This window comes from Rhinolophus hipposideros, assembly GCF_964194185.1.
Source record: "Rhinolophus hipposideros genome assembly, chromosome: 6".
NCBI lineage: Eukaryota > Metazoa > Chordata > Mammalia > Chiroptera > Rhinolophidae > Rhinolophus > Rhinolophus hipposideros.
Genome location: NC_138052.1, coordinates 52,771,151 through 52,792,300, shown reverse-complemented (window position 1 = coordinate 52,792,300; position 21,150 = coordinate 52,771,151). Strand labels below are relative to the sequence as shown.

Genomic DNA, 21,150 nt, shown 5'->3' with positions numbered 1-21,150 from the left:
AAAAGCAAAATGTAAGAGGAAGTTTAATAAGATGTTCGCATAATAAAAACTTTATGAAGTACTAAATTAAAGTAATAAAACTTTTTAAAAATCACCATTCTTTAAATATATAAAACGTCTTTCTTTCAAAGATCTGATATCACAACATCACAGATTTTCACAAAACTGAGTCACTAACCTGTAGTTTTTCATAATAAATTTGCAGTTATATTTACCTTCAGATCCCATGATGAAGTGATGGATATCAGGGCCTGTTGACATACGAGGTCCTTGACAGCTTTTTTCTATTATACCTCTAGGTGTTACCATTTTTATATGAACCACCTGTTTAATACAATGCACGATGTAAATTCTACACATTTGTCAGTGAATGTTTTGTGTGTGTGTACACACATGCATATATATAGATAGATACATATATATATATATATATATATATATATATATATATATATATATATATAAAACACTACTTTTTAAATATTGGGTTAAGTGATAAACGGTGATGCCCTTCAGAATTCTAATACCTTTTAGTAATTCTTGCACTAAAAATAAATTATATAAACTTTAAAAGAGGGACAAATCAATCTATGACTCCTATTGGTTTAGGTATATTCATCATCTTAAGAACTGAAAAACATTTCTTTAAACCAAATTTAGTCTATCCATGTGGCAAAGAATTAAAGGACGAAAAAAATAAGTAATGGTCATATTTTAATGGGTTCATTCTTTCACTTACATAACAATATTTATGAAACACTCTTATTCATGTCAAGCAATGCTCTAGATGCTTAGAATTCCAAGAAAAAAATTCTTCTTGCCTTATCCCCTCCTCCAACTTACCTAATCTGTCCACTTCTAGGAAAAAGTGAAAGGAATAAGTTATTAATTATGATCAGGTCAAATCTGGGATGAAGAGGGAGACCCAGTGAATGAGCTGAACAGAGGGAGAAGACATGTGTGATGTATGTATAAGATATGTCTCACACAGGTGAGAGAGTAAGTATACTGGGGGCGGGGGGTCACTCAGAAATAGCTCCTGAGGTCTGAATCAGAAATGGTGAGGTAAAAATCCAACACATGTTTAGAATGGCTTTTGGACAAATGAGTAAAAACAGTCTATGTATTGTTGAAGAAAATGAGCAGAAGACATCAATGAACAATGTACAAATAAGAAATAAAAATTGCCAATGAGATCATTTAAAAAGTTTACATTCACTAGCAATTAAAGAAATAAAAATTAAAAGACAAAATATAAATAAAGAGTCCAATAAAATAAAGATTCTCACAGTGCTAGTGGGTATGTCAACTGGCACAGAATTTCTGTACAGCAATTTGGCTGTAAGGATCCAAAGACTGAAAAAATGTATAAACATCTTGATCCAGAATAATGTACACATTTAAAAAGTGTTCATAACATAGATACCTAAAGTGTTAAATTACTGTGTGTTAACTATAAAGCACCAAAATTTTCATTAAAGATTTGCTATTTCTAGCAATAAAGATACTGATGAAAATGTTGAAACTTTAGATTTGAAAAGCAAAGCTAACTAACTCTAAGAGTAATGTTAGGGACATCACTTCACAGTCTCATAAATTAAAGTTATTTTAAGTTGTTGTTACAATATTGATGATAAGGGAACCAACATTTATGAAGCACATACTACACACCAGGGACTCTACTAGCTTTCATTTTATGTCCTTTACTTACTTATAATAATTCTACACAGTGGTTATCATTACTCTATTTTACATAGGAGGAAACTAAAGTTTAGAAAGGTGAACCAATTAGCACAAGGTCACACAACGAATCACTGGAAAAGCTACAAACGGAACAAATGATACCTAAATCCTTACCGGGATGCCCATAGTTACACTATTCTCACAATTACTCCTAGAACATTGGCACCAGATCAGCTAAAACAAAATGGTGTGCACATAAAACTAAATTAGAGGTCATACTGCCACTTACTACAACCTTTTCATTCGGGCCCCTTAATTCCATATAGAAAAAAATGTTTTCCCCAGAAATATAAAATCTCCTAAGGCAAAAGATGTAGCAACGACAAGATCACCTAAATAAACTGGACTAACGTCTTGTTGGAGTTGAAGGCCGAGGCTCCATGAGGCTTACAGAAAACGACATATTTTGTAAGTCAGATACTATGAAACATCTACAAAGCTTAAAGATCAGTCACTTAAAAAGGAGCACCCTTAAGCAGTGACCACGGTTGTGTCTTTCAACTGCTTCCACTATACAAAGTCCACGTTACTATAATCAAAAGGGGTATACTTCTGGGGGGACTCAACCCAACTCAATTTTTAAAGGCTTTAATCACTGTATGATAATCTCTATAGGCTAATCAAACATTTTACAATAACTAGAGAACATTTACCAGGTCTTCAATATTGCCGTAGATATTCTTCTTCATGCCTGATGCCCGAGTAGAGACCCATCCTCCCACAGTACTGAATTCCAGGGAATCTGGTTCATGACCTGTACAATAACCACTTTCTTTAAGCTGAAAAACAAAAACGTAATGTTTTACTAGTGAAAATGGTTCCATTTCACACAGCACTCAACACATTAACTCTTCCTACTTTAAAAATTCCCATATGTCACTGGAATTTGGACCCATTAAAACCTATATAGAAAAAGAAATACTTTTATCATACTTGTCCAAAAATTTTTTTAAGCTTTTGCCTAGAGGAAAACTTTACAAAACTGAAAAACGTGGTCTAAAAGACAGCTGAATTTTCCACAGGTTCACTAGACAAACGTACTCCTTATATCCTTTTATTTTTAAAGTCAACTACCCTCCCTACTTTTTTTTTTCCACAAAGAGACCATTTAAATACTTACGGAGATCAGATTATGCTTAAATAACTGCCAACTTCACCAAAACACTTTCAATAAATAAAGCACTTAATCTCTTGTTCTCCCTACCCTAATATAATATGCAGCAGGCCTGCAGAAAATCCAAGCAAATTGCCTGTACTTAATTCTCTCAAGGAGTCATGTGTTTTAATGTACAGCCATCTGGCTAGGTTTCCTGCATGTAATACTGCCATGTATTTGTGATGCAGATCATGCAATCCTGTACATTAAATAGTCACTTGTTTCTCATTTTTCTATATTAGCTGGGCTGTGCCATCTGCACAGCACCTGAGGTTGAATGCTGCCCTTTACTGCAACACCACCAAAGCCATTCCACTGAAATCATTTTAAAGACTCAGTCATCGCATGTCAAACACTACAGATACCACCATCTGCATACCCACTGTCTACTGCACTCAAGCCCATCAATCTGTGTTGACCATTTGATAATCAATCATTAGGCAACTGCTTCTATTTTTCAAATAAGCCATGCAGAGACGTAGAATATGTCAGCTAGGTTTGTATTCATGTATTTAAATATGGTATGAAAGTTGTAATCCAAAAATTGAGAGCCCGTTAGGATAAATATAATTTGTTAGCTTTCGCACCCAAGCAATGGAAATTATTTACTTTTCTAGCTTTGTTGCTAGGAAAACAAAGTTTAAAAATGTGTCAGTTGTTACATAACAGGACTTTTTGCACTAAATATTCAATAAAATTATTTAATTTTAAGAGGTTAATAACTACCCATAAGTAAGTAGGTTAAATATATGACTGAACAGGTTAAAATAAAGATTATCACTGGTACATTACATTTTTCCCTAACTCCCGAACAATCTATATTTATATTACTTACTCTCAAAAGACTACTTTCACTAAAATCTTCTAAAATTAGATAGGAGAAGACAAAGAAAAGACATTCATGGAGAACTTAGGTGAGCTCGGCACTGACCAGGGAGTTTCCACATATTCTCATGAAAAAATCTCCACATTATCTATACAGAAGCAAATCATTAAATACACATTTAAACTATTTCTATAAGTGCATCCAGAGTGCTGAAAAGTACATACAAGAGAGGAAACTACCCAGAACCAGAGAAAAAAAATAAAAGGATCAGAGAACAGACTGGGAGAAAATATTTGCAAAAGATACATCTGATAAAGGACTATTACCCAAAATATACAAAGAACTCTTAAAGCCAACAATAAGGAAACAAACAACCCAACTGAAAAATTGGCCAAAGACCTTAACAGACACCTCACCATAGATAGCAAAGAATATAAAAAGCTGCTCCACATACGTTATCAGGGAAATGTAAATTAAAACAACAGTGAGATTCCATCACACAACTATATGAAGAGCCAAACTCCAAACACTGGCAAGGATATGAAGCAATAGCAACTCTCCTAAAATGCTGGTGGGAATGCAAAGAGGTACAGCCGCTTTGGAAAGACAGTTTGGCAGATTCTTACACTGCTAAACATCTCTTAACATACAATCCAGCAGTTGGGCACCTTGGTATTTACTCAAAGGAGTTGAAAACTTATGTTCACATAAAAAACTGCGCATAGATGTTTACAGCAGCTTCATTCCTATATTGCCACAAAGTGGAAGCAACTAAGATGTCTTTTAGTGGGTGAGTGGATAAATGAACTGTGGTCCATTCAGACAATGGATTATTATTATTCAGCGCTAAAAAGAAAGGAGCTATCAAGCCATGAAAAGACATGGAGACCCCTTAAATGCATATTACTAAATGAAAGAGGCCAACCTGAAATGGCTACATCTGTGATTCTAACTATACAACATTCTAAAAAAAAGGCAAAACTATGGAGATAATAAAAAGATCAGTAGTTGCCAGGGGTAGAGGAGGAGAGATGAATAGGCAGAGCACAAAAGAATGTTAGGGTAGTAAAAATACTCTGTATATTACAATGATAGATGCATGTCATTATACATTTGTCCAAAACCAAACAATGTACAACACCATGAGTTAACTCTAAGATAAACTATGGACTTTGAGTAATTATGTGTCAGTGTAGGTTCATTCTTGGTAAACTATCTACCATTATGGTGAGTGATATTGTTAATGGGGGAAGCTACGCATGTATGGGGCACATGGAAAATCTTTGACAGTTGCTCTCCCTTTTTGTTGTAAACCTAAAACTGCTCCTGAAAAAAGAGGTATTAAAAAAAAAAAAAGGATGAAATAAAGACATTTTCAGATAAATCAGAAAGAATTCATCAACAGTAAAGATATGTTATTGTCTTGTACACCTGAAACTAATAAATAAAAAAATTAAATAAATAAATAAATAAATAAAATAATAAAAAAATAAAATAAAATAAAATAAATTAAAAAAAAATAAAAAAAAAGAAATAACTTTACATATAACAAAGAAATGATTGTAAGACTCATACTCTTATATTTACTATAGCTGGATAGGAAAATGGAGGAAAAAATTCATTTGTTAACAGTCCCATTTTCAATACAACATGCCTGCTACATGAAATCATTAACTAATCCCACTGAGATACTGAAAAACATTAGAAGCTCAGAGGTGAAACATATAAGGCAGGTCTGCCTTAAAAATACTGAAAGGATGAACACCATCCTTTGCTTCCATAGCAATCATTTCAGGAATCTGACTTGTATTTTCATACCTCAGGATTATTGTGATACCATATTTCTTTTAAATTAAACCTGGTCAGTAAGGTGCCTATAACCTGGCCATTTCTAAATTTATTTCATATTAGCTCCCAAAGTTTTCTCAGAAATTTCCTTCAACTGAGGTTGTTTTAAATATTAAAACATTGAAATTCAAAAATCAACATTGAATTCTTTAACATGAAATCAGGATCTTTTTTTTTTTTTTTAACTTTTTTTTTTTATTAATTTTATTGGGGTGACAATTGTTAGTAAATTTACATAGATTTCAGGTGTACAATTCTGTATTACATCGTCTATAAATCCCATTGTGTGTTCACCACCCAGAGTCAGTTCTCCTTCCATCACCATATATTTGATCCCCTTTACCCTCATCACCCACCCCCCACCCCCTTACCCTCTGGTAACCACTAAATTATTGTCTGTGTCTATGAGTTTTTGTTTCTCATTTGTTTGTCTTGTTCTTTTTGGTTTATATACCACATATCAGTGAAATCATAGGGTTCTCTGCTTTTTCTGTCTGACTTATTTCACTTAGCATTATTCTCTCGAGATCCATCCATGTTGTCACAAATGCTCCTATATCATCTTTCCTTAACGCCGAATAGTATTCCATTGTGTATATGTACCACAACTTCTTTATCCATTCATCTATCGAAGGACATTTTGGTTGTTTCCATGTCTTGTCCACCGTAAACAAAGCTGCAATGAACATTGGCGTACACGTGTCTCTATAGAGAAATGCTTTTATATTTTTGGGGTAGATACCCAGGAGAGCGATTGCTGGGTCATATGGTAATTCTATTCGTAATTTCTTGAGGAACCTCCACACTGCCTTCCATAGCGGCTGCACCAGTCTGCATTCCCACCAACAGTGTATGAGAGTTCCTTTTTCTCCACAGCCTCTCCAACACTTGTTACTATTTGTTTTGTTGATGAAAGCCATTCTGACTGGGGTGAGGTGATATCTCATTGTGGTTTTCATTTGCATTTCTCTGATGATTAGCAATGTTGAGCATTTTTTCATATGTCTATTTGCCATTTGTATATCCTCTTTGGAGAAATGTCTCTTCAGGTCCTCTGTCCATTTTTCAATTGGGTTGTTTGTTTTTTTGTTGTTGAGTTTCATGAGTTCCTTGTATATTTTGGATATTAGCCCCTTATCAGAGGAACTGTTTGCGAAAATCTTCTCCCATTCAGTTGGTTGCCTCATTATTTTGTCAATAGTTTCTTTTGCTGTGCAGAAGCTTTTCAGTTTCATATAATCCCATTCGTTTATTTTAGTTTTTACTTCCATTGCCTTTGGAGTCAAATTCATAAAATGCTCTTTGAACCCAAGGTCCATAAGTTTAGTACCTATGTTTTCTTCAATGCAGTTTATTGTGTCAGGTCTTATGCTTAAGTCTTTGATCCATTTTGAATTAATTTTGGTACATGGTGACAGATAGCAGTCCAGTTTCATTCTTTTGCACGTAGCTATCCAATTCTGCCAGCACCAAAATCAGGATCTTTATCTCGGGCTCTTCTAAACTTCAATGACATATTTGATAGAAATACAAAATTGTCTCATTTATATATGGCTTTAAACTACTTGTTTTTATTCTCTGATTATTATCTTGTATTTATAATGTATATATTATGTAATTTTATATTATGTTATTTTCATTTATAATTTAAGTTTTTTTTTATCACAGATATTCTGTAAATTGCTTTAAACATTTGTGGTGGAAGACAAGGAATAATAAAGTAGATATGTAAATAAAAAAAAAAAAGATATGTTAAAAGAAGTCCTTCAAGGGCGGCCGGATGGCTCAGTTGGTTAGAGCGCGAGCTCTGAACAAGGTTGCCGGTTCGATTCCCACATGGGCCAGTGAGCTACACTCCCTGCAACTAAAGATTGAAAACGGCGACTGGACTTGGAGCTGAGCTGCGCCCTCCACAACTAGACTGAAGGCCAACGACTTGGAGCTGATGGGCCCTGGAGAAACACACTGTTCCCCAATATTCCCCAATAAATTTTTTTTAAAAAAAAAGAAGTCCTTCAAGCAATAGGTGAATAATAACTGGATGGAATTGAGGGTACCGGAAAGGGTAACCAAATGGGTAAATACCATATAAATTATTTTTTATTATTTAAATATCTTTAAAAGATAATTGACTGTTTCAACAAAAATAATAATCTATTGTAGGCTTCACAACATATGTAAAAGTAGAAAGTATGACAATAAGAGCACAAAGGAGGCAAGGGGAGAGGGAAGTATAACATGTAAGGTTTTTATACTAAACTCTGAAGCGTTGTATTATAACTTGAAGGTAAACTGTTTTAAGTTAAAGATGTATACTATAAGCCCTAAAAAACCCTTAAAATAACAAAACAAAAAGTTATAGCTAGTAAAACAAAGGCAATAAAATGGTATTGTAAAAAATATTCAATCCAAAAAAAGGGCAGTAAAAGTGGAAAAGAATGACAAAAAAAAACAGATGGGAAATATAGAAAACAAAAAAGCAAGATGCCAGATTTAAATAGAACCATATCAATAAACAACATTAAAAGTAAATGATGTAAACACCCCAATTAAAAAGTGAAGATCGTCAGGTTAGATAAAAAGGAAAGACCCAATTTTATGCTGTTCACAAAAAAAGCATTTTAAGTATAAAGACACAAATTAGTTAAAACAATGAAAAAAAAGGAAAAAGATATACCATGCTAACAACAGTCAAAAAAAATGGAATGGCTGTTTTACTATCAGATGAAATAGATTTCATGCCAAAGAATATTATCAGGAAGAAAAAAGGTCATTTCATAATGACAAAATGTTTCATTCATCAAGAAGACAAAACAATCCTAAGCATTTATTCCCCTAATAATAGAGCTTTAAAATATATGAAGTAAAAACTCATAGAACTGCAAGAAAAAAATAGATCTACAATGATAGGTGGATGTTTTAATACCCCCCTCAATAATTAATAGTATAGGTAGACAGAAAATAAGAAAAAATATCAAAGGCCTGAACAGCACTATAAATCAATTTGACCTAATAGACATTTATAGCAGAAGACACACTCTTTTCAACTCGTACATGGAACATTACAAGATAGATCACATTGTGGGCCATAAAACAAGTATCAATTAATTTGAAAGAATTCAAGTCATATAAAGTATGTTTTCTGAACACAACGGAATTAATGCAGAAATCAGTAACAGAATGATGTCTGGAAAAATCCCCCAATCATTGGAAACTATATAATTATTTGTTTAAGTACCCATGGGTCAAAGAGAAAAATCAAAAGGGAAGTAGAAAATATTTTGAAATGAATGAAAATGGACATATCAACTTGTAGGATGCCACAAAAGCAGTAGTTAGGAGAAATTTATAGTACTGAAAACCTATATTAGAAAATAAACGTGATAAATTACCCCATTTCCCACTTTAAGACACAAAAAGCATTTAACAATATCCAACATCCATTCCTAATAAAAACTCTGTAAAACTAAGATAGAAGGAACTTCCTCAACTTAATAAAGAGCATCTATTTTATTTTAAAAAACTTAGAGTTAACCACATAATTAATGGTAAAGGACTGAATGCATCTCTCCTAAAGCAGGAACAAGACAATGATGTTCACTTTCACTTCTTTTCAACATTGCATTAGAAGTACTACCCAGTGCAATCAGGCAGGGAAAAAATGAAGGCATACAGAAAGGAAAGGAAGGCGTACAGTTGTCTTTATTCACAAAGAACATGATCATATATGTAGAAAATCTAATGAGAGCTACAAGAAAATTTTTAGAACTTGTTAGTGAATTTAGCAAAGTTGCTAGATACAAGTTCTTCTATACAAAAATCCATTGTATTTCTATACTAATAAAGCACACTCAGAAATTGAAAGCTTTTTAAAGTACCATTTACTGTCGTACCCAATATATATATAATACTTAGAGACAAATCTGATTTAAAAAATATGAAAGATCTATACACTGGAAACCAAAAGACACTGCAGAGAGAAATTATATACCTTAAACAAACATACGAACAAAAACTAGCACATTCCATGTTCATGAGTCAGAAGAATCAACATTGTTAAAGATGTCAGTTCTCCCCAAACTGATGTATAGAATCGATGCTATTCCAATCAAAATCCCAACAGGCTTTTTCTTTTTCAGATATTGACAGCTGATTATAAACTGCATATTGAAATAAAAAGTACTTAGAATTGCCAAAACAACTTTGAAAAAGATTTATCATAAAGCTACAATAATCCAAATAGTATGGTACTGGCGTAAAGACAGACAATAGATCAAGAACAACGTAGGGTCCAGAACCAGATGCAAACACATATGGACAACATAATTTTTTTTTATGATGGTGCAAAGTCAATTCAGTGAAGAAAAGACAGACTTCTCAATAAACAGTGCTGGAATAACTAGATATTCATATGCACACACACAGAAAAAGAACTTTAATCCATCCGTGGCACCATACGCAAACATTAACCCCAAAATCTCCAAAACATCATATAGAAAGAACCTAAATGCCCATCAATGGATGAATAAAAAAGATGCGATTACACACGCGTGCGCACACACACACACACACACACACACACACAGGAATATTACTGAGTCATGAGAAAGGAGGATTTCCTGCCATATGTGACAACATGAATGGACCATGAGCACGTTACGCTGAGACAAAACAGACCAAGACAAGTACTGTAAGATACAATTATATGTGGAATCTAAAAAAGTCAAACTTGTAAAAAATAGAGTAAAATGGTAGTTACCAGGGGATGGGACGTAGACGGATAAGACCAATGTTGCTTAAGGTTACAAACTTACAATAAGTAGTAAACAACCCATAGAGATCGAATGCACAACAGAGCGAATATAGACAATAATACTGCACTACCATCACAAACCTGCTAAAAGACCAAAACTTAATTATCCCAACCACTAAAAAGAAGGGACAATTATGGAATTGGATAGAGGTGCTAAATATTGTTACAATGACAATCATATTACAATATATAAATGTATCAAATTAACACATTGTACAACTCAAATTTACAACATGTCAAATATATTCAATTAAAAAAACTCATCAGAGACTTGAACGTGAACTGAAAACTATAAAACTCAAATGAAAGAAAATCTTTTTCATAACCTTAGGTTAACCAAAGGTTTCTATTAGGTTGGTGCAAAAGTAATTGCGGTTTTTGGAATTTTTTTTTAAATTTTTTAAACCGCAATTACTTTTGTACCAACCTAATATTAGATATGACAGCAGAAGAATGATATGTAAATTAATACATTGGACTTCATCAAAATTACAAACATTTACCCTTCAAAAGACTCTTAAGAGGATGAAAAGACAAGGCACAGACTGGGAAAAATATTTGCAAAGCGTGTATCTGAAAAACGACTTATACCCATAGTACACTTTTTTAAAAACTCTCAAAACTTAATAGTAAGAAAACAACCCAATTTACAATTTGGGCAAATAACACGAACAGACACTTCTCCAAAGAAGATATATGGATGGCAAACATAATAGCACTTGAAAAGATGTTCAACATCAGAAGTCATTAGAGAAATGCAAATGAAAATTACAATGAGATACATAACACATCTACTAGAATGACAAGTAATGGTGAGGTTTTAGAGAAACTTGAACTCTTATACTCTGCTAATGGGAATATAATATGATGCAATCAGTCTGGAAAACGTTTGGTAGTTTTCCAAACAGGTAAACATATACCTACCACTTGATTTAGCCACTTCATTTCTAGATATTTACTCAAGAGAAATGAAAGTGTTGTCCATTCAAGGACCTGCACATGAATGTTCACAGTAGCTTTATTGTAACAGCCAAAAACTGGAAGTAATCCAAGTGTTCAACAATAAGTGAATGGATAAACAAACAGTGGTGTATCTATACAATGGAATACTACTGAGCAATAAAAAGAAAAGGACTATTGATACATGCAACAAGATGAGTGAATCTCAAAATAATTATGCCTAGTAAAAGTAGCCATACCCTCAGCCCCCACCAAAAATCCATGTATAATTAGATTTTAATAAAATTGTAGGACATTTAAACAAATCTACAGCGACAGAAAGCAGATCACTGACTACCAGGGACAGGACAAGGGAAGGCTGGAGAGAATTCTAAAGAGGCAAGAGGAAACTTCTGGGGTTGGTGCATGTGTTATCTTGATTATGATGATGGTTTCATGGTTGTATTAATATATCAAAATTTATCAAGTTGTACATTTTAAATGAGTGCAATATATTGCATGACAACAATACCTCAATGAAACTAGGTCACACAGCCCCAGACTATTAACTAATAAAACAAAGTAGTCAAAGATTTAATAAGACTAGAAACAAATCCCCACAATCCATTAATTGACATATTAGTAACCCCCTTCATATATATCACAATCAATGTAATCAACAAGTTTAAAAAGATTAAAATTAATGCTACCCAAGTACTATATTTGTGTCATTTTAAAACTTCTAGCAGGAAAAAAGAGGGACATTTTAAATTGGGTACCTCAGCTGATGTAGAAACTGAAGGACACAGAAGTTTAATGAGGAAGAACTTGAACTGGGATCAAACAGATGTAGAAACTATATTATGGTCTACCAGAGGCAAAAAAGGAAGTTCTGTATTGACATTTAGAGAAATGAACTAGTAGGTAAAATATCAAGTTCCTACTCTAGGCAAATGTCATTTAAATTTCAAGGAAATACATTCCTTGAATTTTAATTCTAACCTTTTAAAAAAAGAAAAAGAAAACTCGGAAAGGTTAAAATACTACATCAAACACTATAATAAAGGATATGAAATTGGAGACACGAAAGGCCATCTTTTGTTTCAAAAAACTGCTATGTTGGTAATGCCTCATTCAGGCATATTGGAAGGCTAATACAGGACTTTATACAGGTTTCCCCCCATCAATACTATTATTCTGCCCACTGAAATTCATTACAAACTATAATAATTAACAAATCTAATTACCTTGACTTATATAAAATCTTGACTTATTGAAGATCTTTAACACTGCCTCAACAAATATGTTCAATTTTATTCCAGTTCTCTGTATCTTACTGCATTAAATAAAAAATAAAGACAATAAACGGTTTAATAACTTTTTTCAAAGCCTTTCATCTAGAATTATTCACTGGCATATGAACTTCATTCAACTCTTTACCAAAAAAGAAGTAAAAAAATAAAAGTAAGATCAACAAGCATGTCACATATCCCTTAGAGTCCTGTTAAAAAGAGGAAAAGGTCTCAGTAACCCAAGTTGAACAAAGTAGTAAGTACATCAACAAACGTGACATTCTTATTTTTGTTTAGAAAAGCTGAGTTACAGTAATCTTAATCATGTTTGAGGAGGTTGAAGGAACCAATACTTTTAATAATTACCTGCTTAGAATCCAGAATTTAGTTTTCAAAAAATTAATATGAGTTCCAAAAATAGTGTATAAGGACTCCAAGAGTTTCTCTAACATATGAGATGACCAGTTTTCAATGAAATTAAACATTGAAAAGTTCAACAAATAGCAAATATCAACATCTACCCACTTGATACAATTTACCATCAACTTCTGAGAATTCTATGTCCAATTTGTTCCATTTTGCTCCATTCTTACTACTTTATTTCAGGTCACTGTCAGCAATTGCCTGAATCATTGCAGCACCCTCTTAATCTACACCTAACGTGCCCCATCCTTCCTCCACACAGTAGCCGGAACTATCTAACTACAAAGCTAAAGTTCAAACTTCTAAAACGGGCTTTATCAGGCCCTTTATGATCTGATCTCTTCATGTTTTCCTGTCTTCATCCTTTCCCATAACTATAGGTACAACCTTCCAATATATAAACACCAAGAATATGTGTTCTCCAATATACACACACTAGACCTCACCCACATTCAACTCTCTGTAGGCCCCCCCAAAGCAAGGTGCTTTTAAAGCCTCTGCATGTGCTATTTTCTAACTGGATTGTTCTCCCCCTTTCCCCCCCACCTCCTTTTTTGCTAACTCTCACTCATCCTGAAGTCTCATTTTAAATGTTGCGTTCTCTGTGATACCTTCTTTGTCCAACTCCTTTCCTCCTAACCCCTTTTGATGAGTCACAACACCTCACATTTAGTCTCCACCTAGCAATTCTCACTCTGAATCATAATTGTCTATTCAACCTAACTTTCTGTTGTAATAGAACATAAGCTATCCAAAAGTAGGGGATGGTGTCTTATTCATTACTGTGTCCTCAGCATCTAGCTCAATGCCCGACCCACAACAGAAACTGAACAAACTAGCTCAGTGAATATATTGTGAAAGGTGTTTCATTCAGAGTGAACACACAGCAGTTTTGAAAATCTTAAAGAATTAACATACCTGTCTTTCCAACTCTTGTCCTGTTATGCCAGCCTCTACATGAGCTGTCAGATTGTTCTCATCAACCCAGAGGATTCGATTCTGTTGCAAAGGAAGGAAAAAGTTTCATCTCCATGAACTGTTAACATTTTCTCAAGAAATTCAACTTCCTAACTCAAAGCAACAAGTCATGAGAGTAAGCAAGTAGGGTTAGTTACCAAGGCCAGAAAGCTGCACTTGTCCCTGATTATACAACATGACAGACACAGTAACAAAGGCAGTACATTACACGGGAGTTGGTTTAAAACATAGATTCTATCTGTATTCAGATATTAATTCAAATTAAACTCTACCTCTTATCTTAGGCAAATTATTTAACTGTCTACATTTAGTGTTTCCGCATTTGTAAAGTGTGGATAGTAATACCTACTCACAGGGTTGCTGTAAATATTAAATGAGACACTACACATAAAAAGCTCAGCATACACAGTTTTTAGCATTCTGTAAATACTATCTGCACTACTGTTAATAGTTAGCAATCATATCTAATTTAAGAATATCAGAAGCTGGACTCCATGAGATTAGAAAAAGACACCTACAAAGACATTTGAATATACTAAATGGCATCGCTGCCTTACTTTTAATCCAAAATAGGACTAGAGAACCTAGGTAGAAAATAAAGCACAATCCTGCCTCCTGCAGAAAAGAGAGTATCACCTGGCTCAACTTAACAAATGTGTTAACTGTCAAAAAAAATGTTTTTAGCATTCTTATTTGACCTAATATTTATAGATATAGAATCTTGATGAATTGCTTTCTGCTATTAAAAGCAGATTTCTTTCCCCTTCTATTTACCAGTCAGATAACATATAGAATCTTCTTCTAGATCCCAGAGAAGATTTCTTTGCACTTTGATATGTCCAATTTCATTGCAATAAGTAACGCAGATAAGTTTCATTAATAATAAAAAGGAAAGAATGCAGTAGATAAGAAAATAACAGCCTGCCTGTATTCCAGATCTGAACACATACAAATAACTTCACTGCTTAATTCACAGGGTACGATAAACATCAAATAAGATGTTGTATGCAAATGTACTTCTTGCTTTACATTATATAAAACTATCATTGTAATTATACTCTCAAAAGATGACAGTAGTGATTTCAATATAACTGTGGCAAAATCAGGCTTTTGGTCTTATGGTAGCTAAACAAAAGGAATTACTAATCTGTAAAGTAAAAAGACAGAATTCAGTAATCTGATAGTACCTTATATTATAATAACTTATATGTGTGTATATATGCATATATATGTGTGTGTCTGTGTGTATATATGTATGTGTATATATACATATATATACAAATATATGTGTGTGTATGTGTGTGTGTATATATATATCTTCTCCAACAGTAGACTTGTTCTTGAAGCAACTACATTTGCTAATTGTATGCCTTATATCTACCAAGGGTCCAAACATATTTTTGGTAGAACAAAGAAACTAAAGGAGACAGGAAAAAAAAACACCTTATGGGCACTCACAGAGAAACCTTAAGAAAATGTACTGGCTACTCTGTTACATCCACTATACACTATCCTATACAATTTAACAATAAAACAAAAGCTTTTAAGGCCAATAGGTCTTAGTATTATCATATATATTTACGCAGAAAACTGGCACAACTAACTCTTGTCATGTTTTGCACATACAGTATTAGAAGTACACTGTGTAGTACCATGGTCAGATATAGCTTACTGACTGTAATGCAAATTACAAGTATAATAATTCAGAGAGTTGAATGTCAAAAGCAGTGAACATGCAAAGTTTTCCTACAAAATAAATAGTTAAAAACTTGGCATTTAAAATTCTGTCAAGGAATTCTAAGCATCTATTCAATGTAAAAACTTTTACGTATCTCATTTAATCTTCACAATAACCTTCTGCAGTATTACTGTCTCTATTTTATATATTCTGTAACAGATTTAGAGGTAAATCTGTACATAGTGAGATAAAGAGCCAGAAATTCAAACACATTCCAATTCCTATTCCAGAATAGGCTACTTTTAAGCTAAGTTCGAAGGAAACTGCCTTTTCTTAAACTCTGGGATAAAAACAAAGATCGGTGGGTAACTTTATAGTAGAATAATCATCAGGCTATCACTATCTGAACTTGCTAATCAATTTCAGCAACACTAAAAGTAGACAATCAACTATAACGTACCCCTGATGTGCTGACATAGGAAAACACATCATCATCTATGAGACATTCTTGCTTAAAAAAGTATTAAAAGCTATGCCTGAATCTAACTAGACTTTATATCTAACTTTAGGTTTAGAGGACAAACAGGGCCTAGAGGAAGAGTTAAATGACACCAAGAAGCAACAAGCAAATTCAAATTATGACGTATTTTATACTACAAATAACCGCGTTTCTCTAAGTCAGTAGCATTCAAAAAAGGAGAATAGTGCTTCAGATAAAATGAGACTTAAGGAAACAACCAAAAGTTAACATGGGCCTTGTCTGAATCCCCATTTGAACAAATGAACTGTAAAATAAAGACAATTTTGAGACAACTAAAAAATTTGAATATGGACTGGATATTAAATGATAGAAGGATTTACTTTTAACTTTGCTAGGAGTGACAATAATATAGTAAAAAAATGTCCTTTCTAAAAGCGATAACACAGAAATGTCTAGGTGTAAAGTAGTATAATACCAGGACTTGCTTTAAAACTAGTACAGAAAAAAGGCCAATACGGAAAAAATATTAATAATTATTTAATCTAGAGAATGAATATATTATTCTACTTTACTATTTGAAATAATTTCAACTACAACAGTTACAAAAAATTTCTTTTTTATTGTAATGGAGGAATATGTAGCCAGAATACTGTTGACTATACGAAGGTTGAGTTCATACCCAAATTAAAACTTTAACATGTCACACTGTCCAACGCTTGGACCACAATGAGCCAAAATTTTGAAAACTAATCCTAACATTAAAATTAGCTCCTCTATTCTCCCACAAGCAAAATGCAAAAGCACTGGTAAAAATTTGGGGAACAAGTAAGTTTGGGTGATTCAAATTAACCTTAACTAATATTATTTGCTTTGTTTTTTAACAACACAAATCAGATCAAGTATTGTATCAATATTCCAGTCCATTCTTCTCAAATCATCAGTTTCACATGTCAATTTGGTAGACTTCATCAAGAGATATACCTTAGAGTAAGAGTGAGCTTAGTTTTTGGAGACCTGAAAACAAGGGTAAAAATATAACGATAAAATTAATTTAAAACAAAATGGGCACTGTGCCCTTTTGTAATGACAACTAAAAAAGAGCCAGAAAGACATTTTTTAAACCAAACACTATTTTCAAATACTTCTTAAATGATCATATACCATTTGTGAAGTGTCCAAAGAAATAATTGTTCTTGTCTCATCTGCAGGACACATCAGGCCATATGAGACACTTGTTCCTCCTGCCAAAATAGGAAACAACTTTATGTTTAAATATTTTAGTTCTAGTTACGTATCTAGGGCAAATTCCTAATACAAAGTATACAGGTAGGCCTGCTAGGAAAGTAATAGCTATTTCTGCTTGGCAAAATGTAATTTGTAAGTGCTAACACACTAAAAGCAAGCACCTTTATTTTATGCTGCATGCCAAAATGAAGAATTATTATGGAGCTAACAGCAAATGGGATATCGCTCCATCCCCTGGGCACACTCAAGTGAAGCCCCCAGCAATTTGTGAAACTCCAAAAACATGATTAGAAAGGTTCTAAGCTAATGATTATTGCAGAAAGATAGCTTAAAAGAAAAAAATACCCACCCTACAAAACTAGAGACACCATTACCTTTCCACTATAATTATGAGATTCATTTACCACTTAAAATAGTATCTCATATTCTCATACAAAAAGGCTTTAATAAATTAGAATATAAACAAGTTAAAATTGCCCAATTTACATGATATTCAAAAACAGATTTGTATGTTCTTTGGTGAAAATGTGATTTTCATGTAAAATAAATAATACAGAGAAGTATTTAAAAAATGTACCCGTTTTCCATTAACATTTGTTGTCAAAGGAAAAATGAGTTCTTGAAACCAATACAGAATACAGTGTTCTTAGTTCTTAACCATCTGTATCATCATACATCAGAATAAACTCCTAACTGGTACTTCCATATGTTTTGGACAGAAAATATGTGGAAGTCACCTTAATACAGGTAAGACTTATTGGGGGTGCTGATCTATTAGGTTCAACTTAATGTACAAGGTGAGAACACAAGTTGTCAGTTAAGAACATGTCTGTGCTCAGTAACCACTACTTGCTTGCTGCAATTATTTGAAATCAGGAAAATATTTCATTAAAAGTAACATTTTAGCGCCTTTTTTCCACGAATTCAACAGAAAGTGTCAGCTGAAGAAGCAATGTGGAGCTTCTGATTTGTTGGGGTCCTATTTCCATTCCATCACTGCCCATTCAGTCAGTGAAGGCAATTTCCTTCCTTTGTCTTGTATATATTGTTAAAACAATGTGATTGATGAAAGATCAAGAGAGATTAAACTTGTCTTAAAATGCAAAACAATGTCAGTTTTCAGTATTAAAAGATATTATTGATTTGGTCATCAGATCTTTTACTCTGCACTGTATTCCTTCTTAAAGGTTTATGTTGGGTTTATTTAGCCTTTGGAAAATATTTTCCACAAGGATGATGGTTAGAAAGTAATTACTATAGCAGGAACATGTTCTTATTTAGGCCTTGAAATCAGTTTCAACAAGGATCCATATGGGAAAGAAGCCAGGAACTAAGGGTACATCACATCTCAAACAGTTTAGGTAAATCTACTCCAAACAGAAATGAACAACATAAACCAACTTTTCAGATTAGCCTTTTCATAATTGCAGCAATATTTGCTTTCAGTGAGATGGCACAAATATTTAAAATACAAATATTTTAAACAGAAAAAACAAATTTACATCATATTGAAATTCAAAGGGCACAATACCTACCACCAATTGGTATGATACAAAGGTTATATCTGCAAGCTAGGTTCACAATCTTAACTACATCATCATGACATGCTGTTGAAAAAAGGGAAAATAAATTAATCACAGGAATATGAGTAAAATCTGGTTAACCTTGCAAAATATGTGTCTACAAAAGTTCTCTAATGTTTAAACTTTTTCTTCATTTATTCACCCATTAACACATGAAATAGCTATATTAAAATGACGCTTTATTATTCATTTTTTAAACTTTTCATTTTGAAATAATTTCATACTTACAAAATAGTTCCAAAATGGTACAAAAAATTTCCTTCACTGAGCATCCAAATACTAATATCTCACATAACTATAGTTCAATTACCACAACCAAGCAATTGACACTGATATAATACTATTAACCAATCTACAGACCTTATTCAAATTTTGCCCATTGTTCCACTAATGCCCTCTTTTCTGGACCAGGATCATACACTACATGTAGTGTCATGTCTCCTTAGTCTTCTTTAATCTGAGATAGTTTCTCAGTATATCTTTGCCTTTCATGACTCTGACACTTTTGAAGAGCACTAGTCAGTTATTTCATAAAATGTCCCTCGATTTGGGTTTGTATGATGTCTCCTCATGATTAAATTCAGGTTATACATTTCAGCAGGGATTCCACAGAAGTGATGCTGTGCCTTTCTCTGTGTTACCTCTGGAGGTGCATGATGTAGACGACTCTCACTTCTCGTAATGGTAACTTTCAGTGTTTGGTTAGATGGCACCTGCTAGGTTTCTCCACTCTAAGATTATTATAATTCATAAGTATCTTCTAGGGAGATACTTAGACTATGTAAATATCATGTTTCTCATCACATTTTCACCCACTAATTTTTGTATCCATTAATGATTCTTTATTCTGTTCTTTGAACAAATTTTAAAATATTATATAATATACTGCATATGAACTCCTTTCTATTGTACATAACTAATGGGGACCTTTATTGGAGTAAGGATTATATAAGTAACAAAACTTGACTGAGGAAGACTTTAAATATCAAGCAAGAGGTGCGAAGACTAAATCTGACTAGCAACAGTGCATTAAGGAGGGGAACAATGTGGCAAAGAGAGTATTTTAGAAAAATCAATCTTATAGGATATGGAATAGCATGGAGGAGAAAGAGACTTGAGGTAAGGAAACCATGCAAAAATCTAGTATTCTTACTAAGGGCGTTTAAAAGGAAGTAAGGATGCTCGTCTCCTGGAAATACATGTGGCCAAAAATTACCTCCCTCAGGGATTTACTTGAATTTCACCTCACTTGAGACTCAGGAACATTCTATTTAGTACTACAACCTGCCCTCCTGATGCTTTGTACCTTGATCTATGTTTTCTCTTTCCACAGCATCATCTCCCTGCTAGAGATCAGTGGTATCCAATACAATATTTCATGGTATATATGTACCACATCTTTGCTCGGTGATATCCCGAGGCCCTACAGGAGTGCCTGACACATACCATGCACTCAATAAATAATATTTGTTTAATGAAAAAAATAATAATAAAAAAAAATAAAATAAAATAAAAGGAAGTAAGGATGCAAAGAAAAATACACAAAAGAATACCTATTTATAAATATAAAAACACTGTTCTATAAAAGCTGTAATTATCATTTCTCAGGATTGCTTAAAACTAGGCACATGTCATATGTATCACTCCAAGCTTTAAGGAAAATCCATTTTCAAGCTTTCAGATTAAGCTTATAAAGCTTACTCTTTGTGGCAAAATTTTTACTAAATGGAATGAATACTAGTTCATTCAATAATAAATAAAATACCCAAAGATGTCTATTAAAAACCTTTAACAAGGCAAAACTATTTCTAGGACTGTCACCCAATCAGAAGCTATCTTTGCCGTGTTACCTGACACAGCGCTCCCTCATCCCACCACCAACCCTCTTCTGCTACCTTCTTACTGTGTCTTATTTGTCTTTATAACACTTATCACTAATCAATACATTTTATATTTATTGTTCTGTCTCTTCCCAATTAAACTTACAACTGAGAACAAGGATTTTTGTTTTGTTCACTACCTATTCTCAATACCTAGAACAGTACCTAGCACATATTTTCACCGACCTAAAGTTCTGGTATTTATACCATTGAAAATAATACATGAATACTAAATTAATATGTGAAGTAATTTTTAAAATGTTAT

General features: G+C 33.1%; 1 protein-coding gene across 3 annotated transcripts in view; it reads right to left on the bottom strand.

Annotated features, from left to right (window-relative positions):
• Positions 1-21,150, bottom strand: part of AGPS (alkylglycerone phosphate synthase) — a 124,079-nt gene that overhangs the window by 66,309 nt on the left and 36,620 nt on the right. For all 3 annotated transcript variants that reach the window (XR_013993492.1, XM_081050971.1, XM_081050970.1), the window contains exons 6-10: positions 18,958-19,029; positions 17,339-17,418; positions 13,959-14,039; positions 2,397-2,522; positions 216-324 (exon numbers count right to left, since the gene is read on the bottom strand). Coding sequence is in view for 2 of the 3 variants with exons in the window: in XM_081050971.1 (XP_080907097.1) it covers positions 216-324; positions 2,397-2,522; positions 13,959-14,039; positions 17,339-17,418; positions 18,958-19,029 (468 nt within the window). In the remaining variant the exon portion in view is untranslated. The remainder of the gene's footprint in view (positions 1-215; positions 325-2,396; positions 2,523-13,958; positions 14,040-17,338; positions 17,419-18,957; positions 19,030-21,150) is intronic.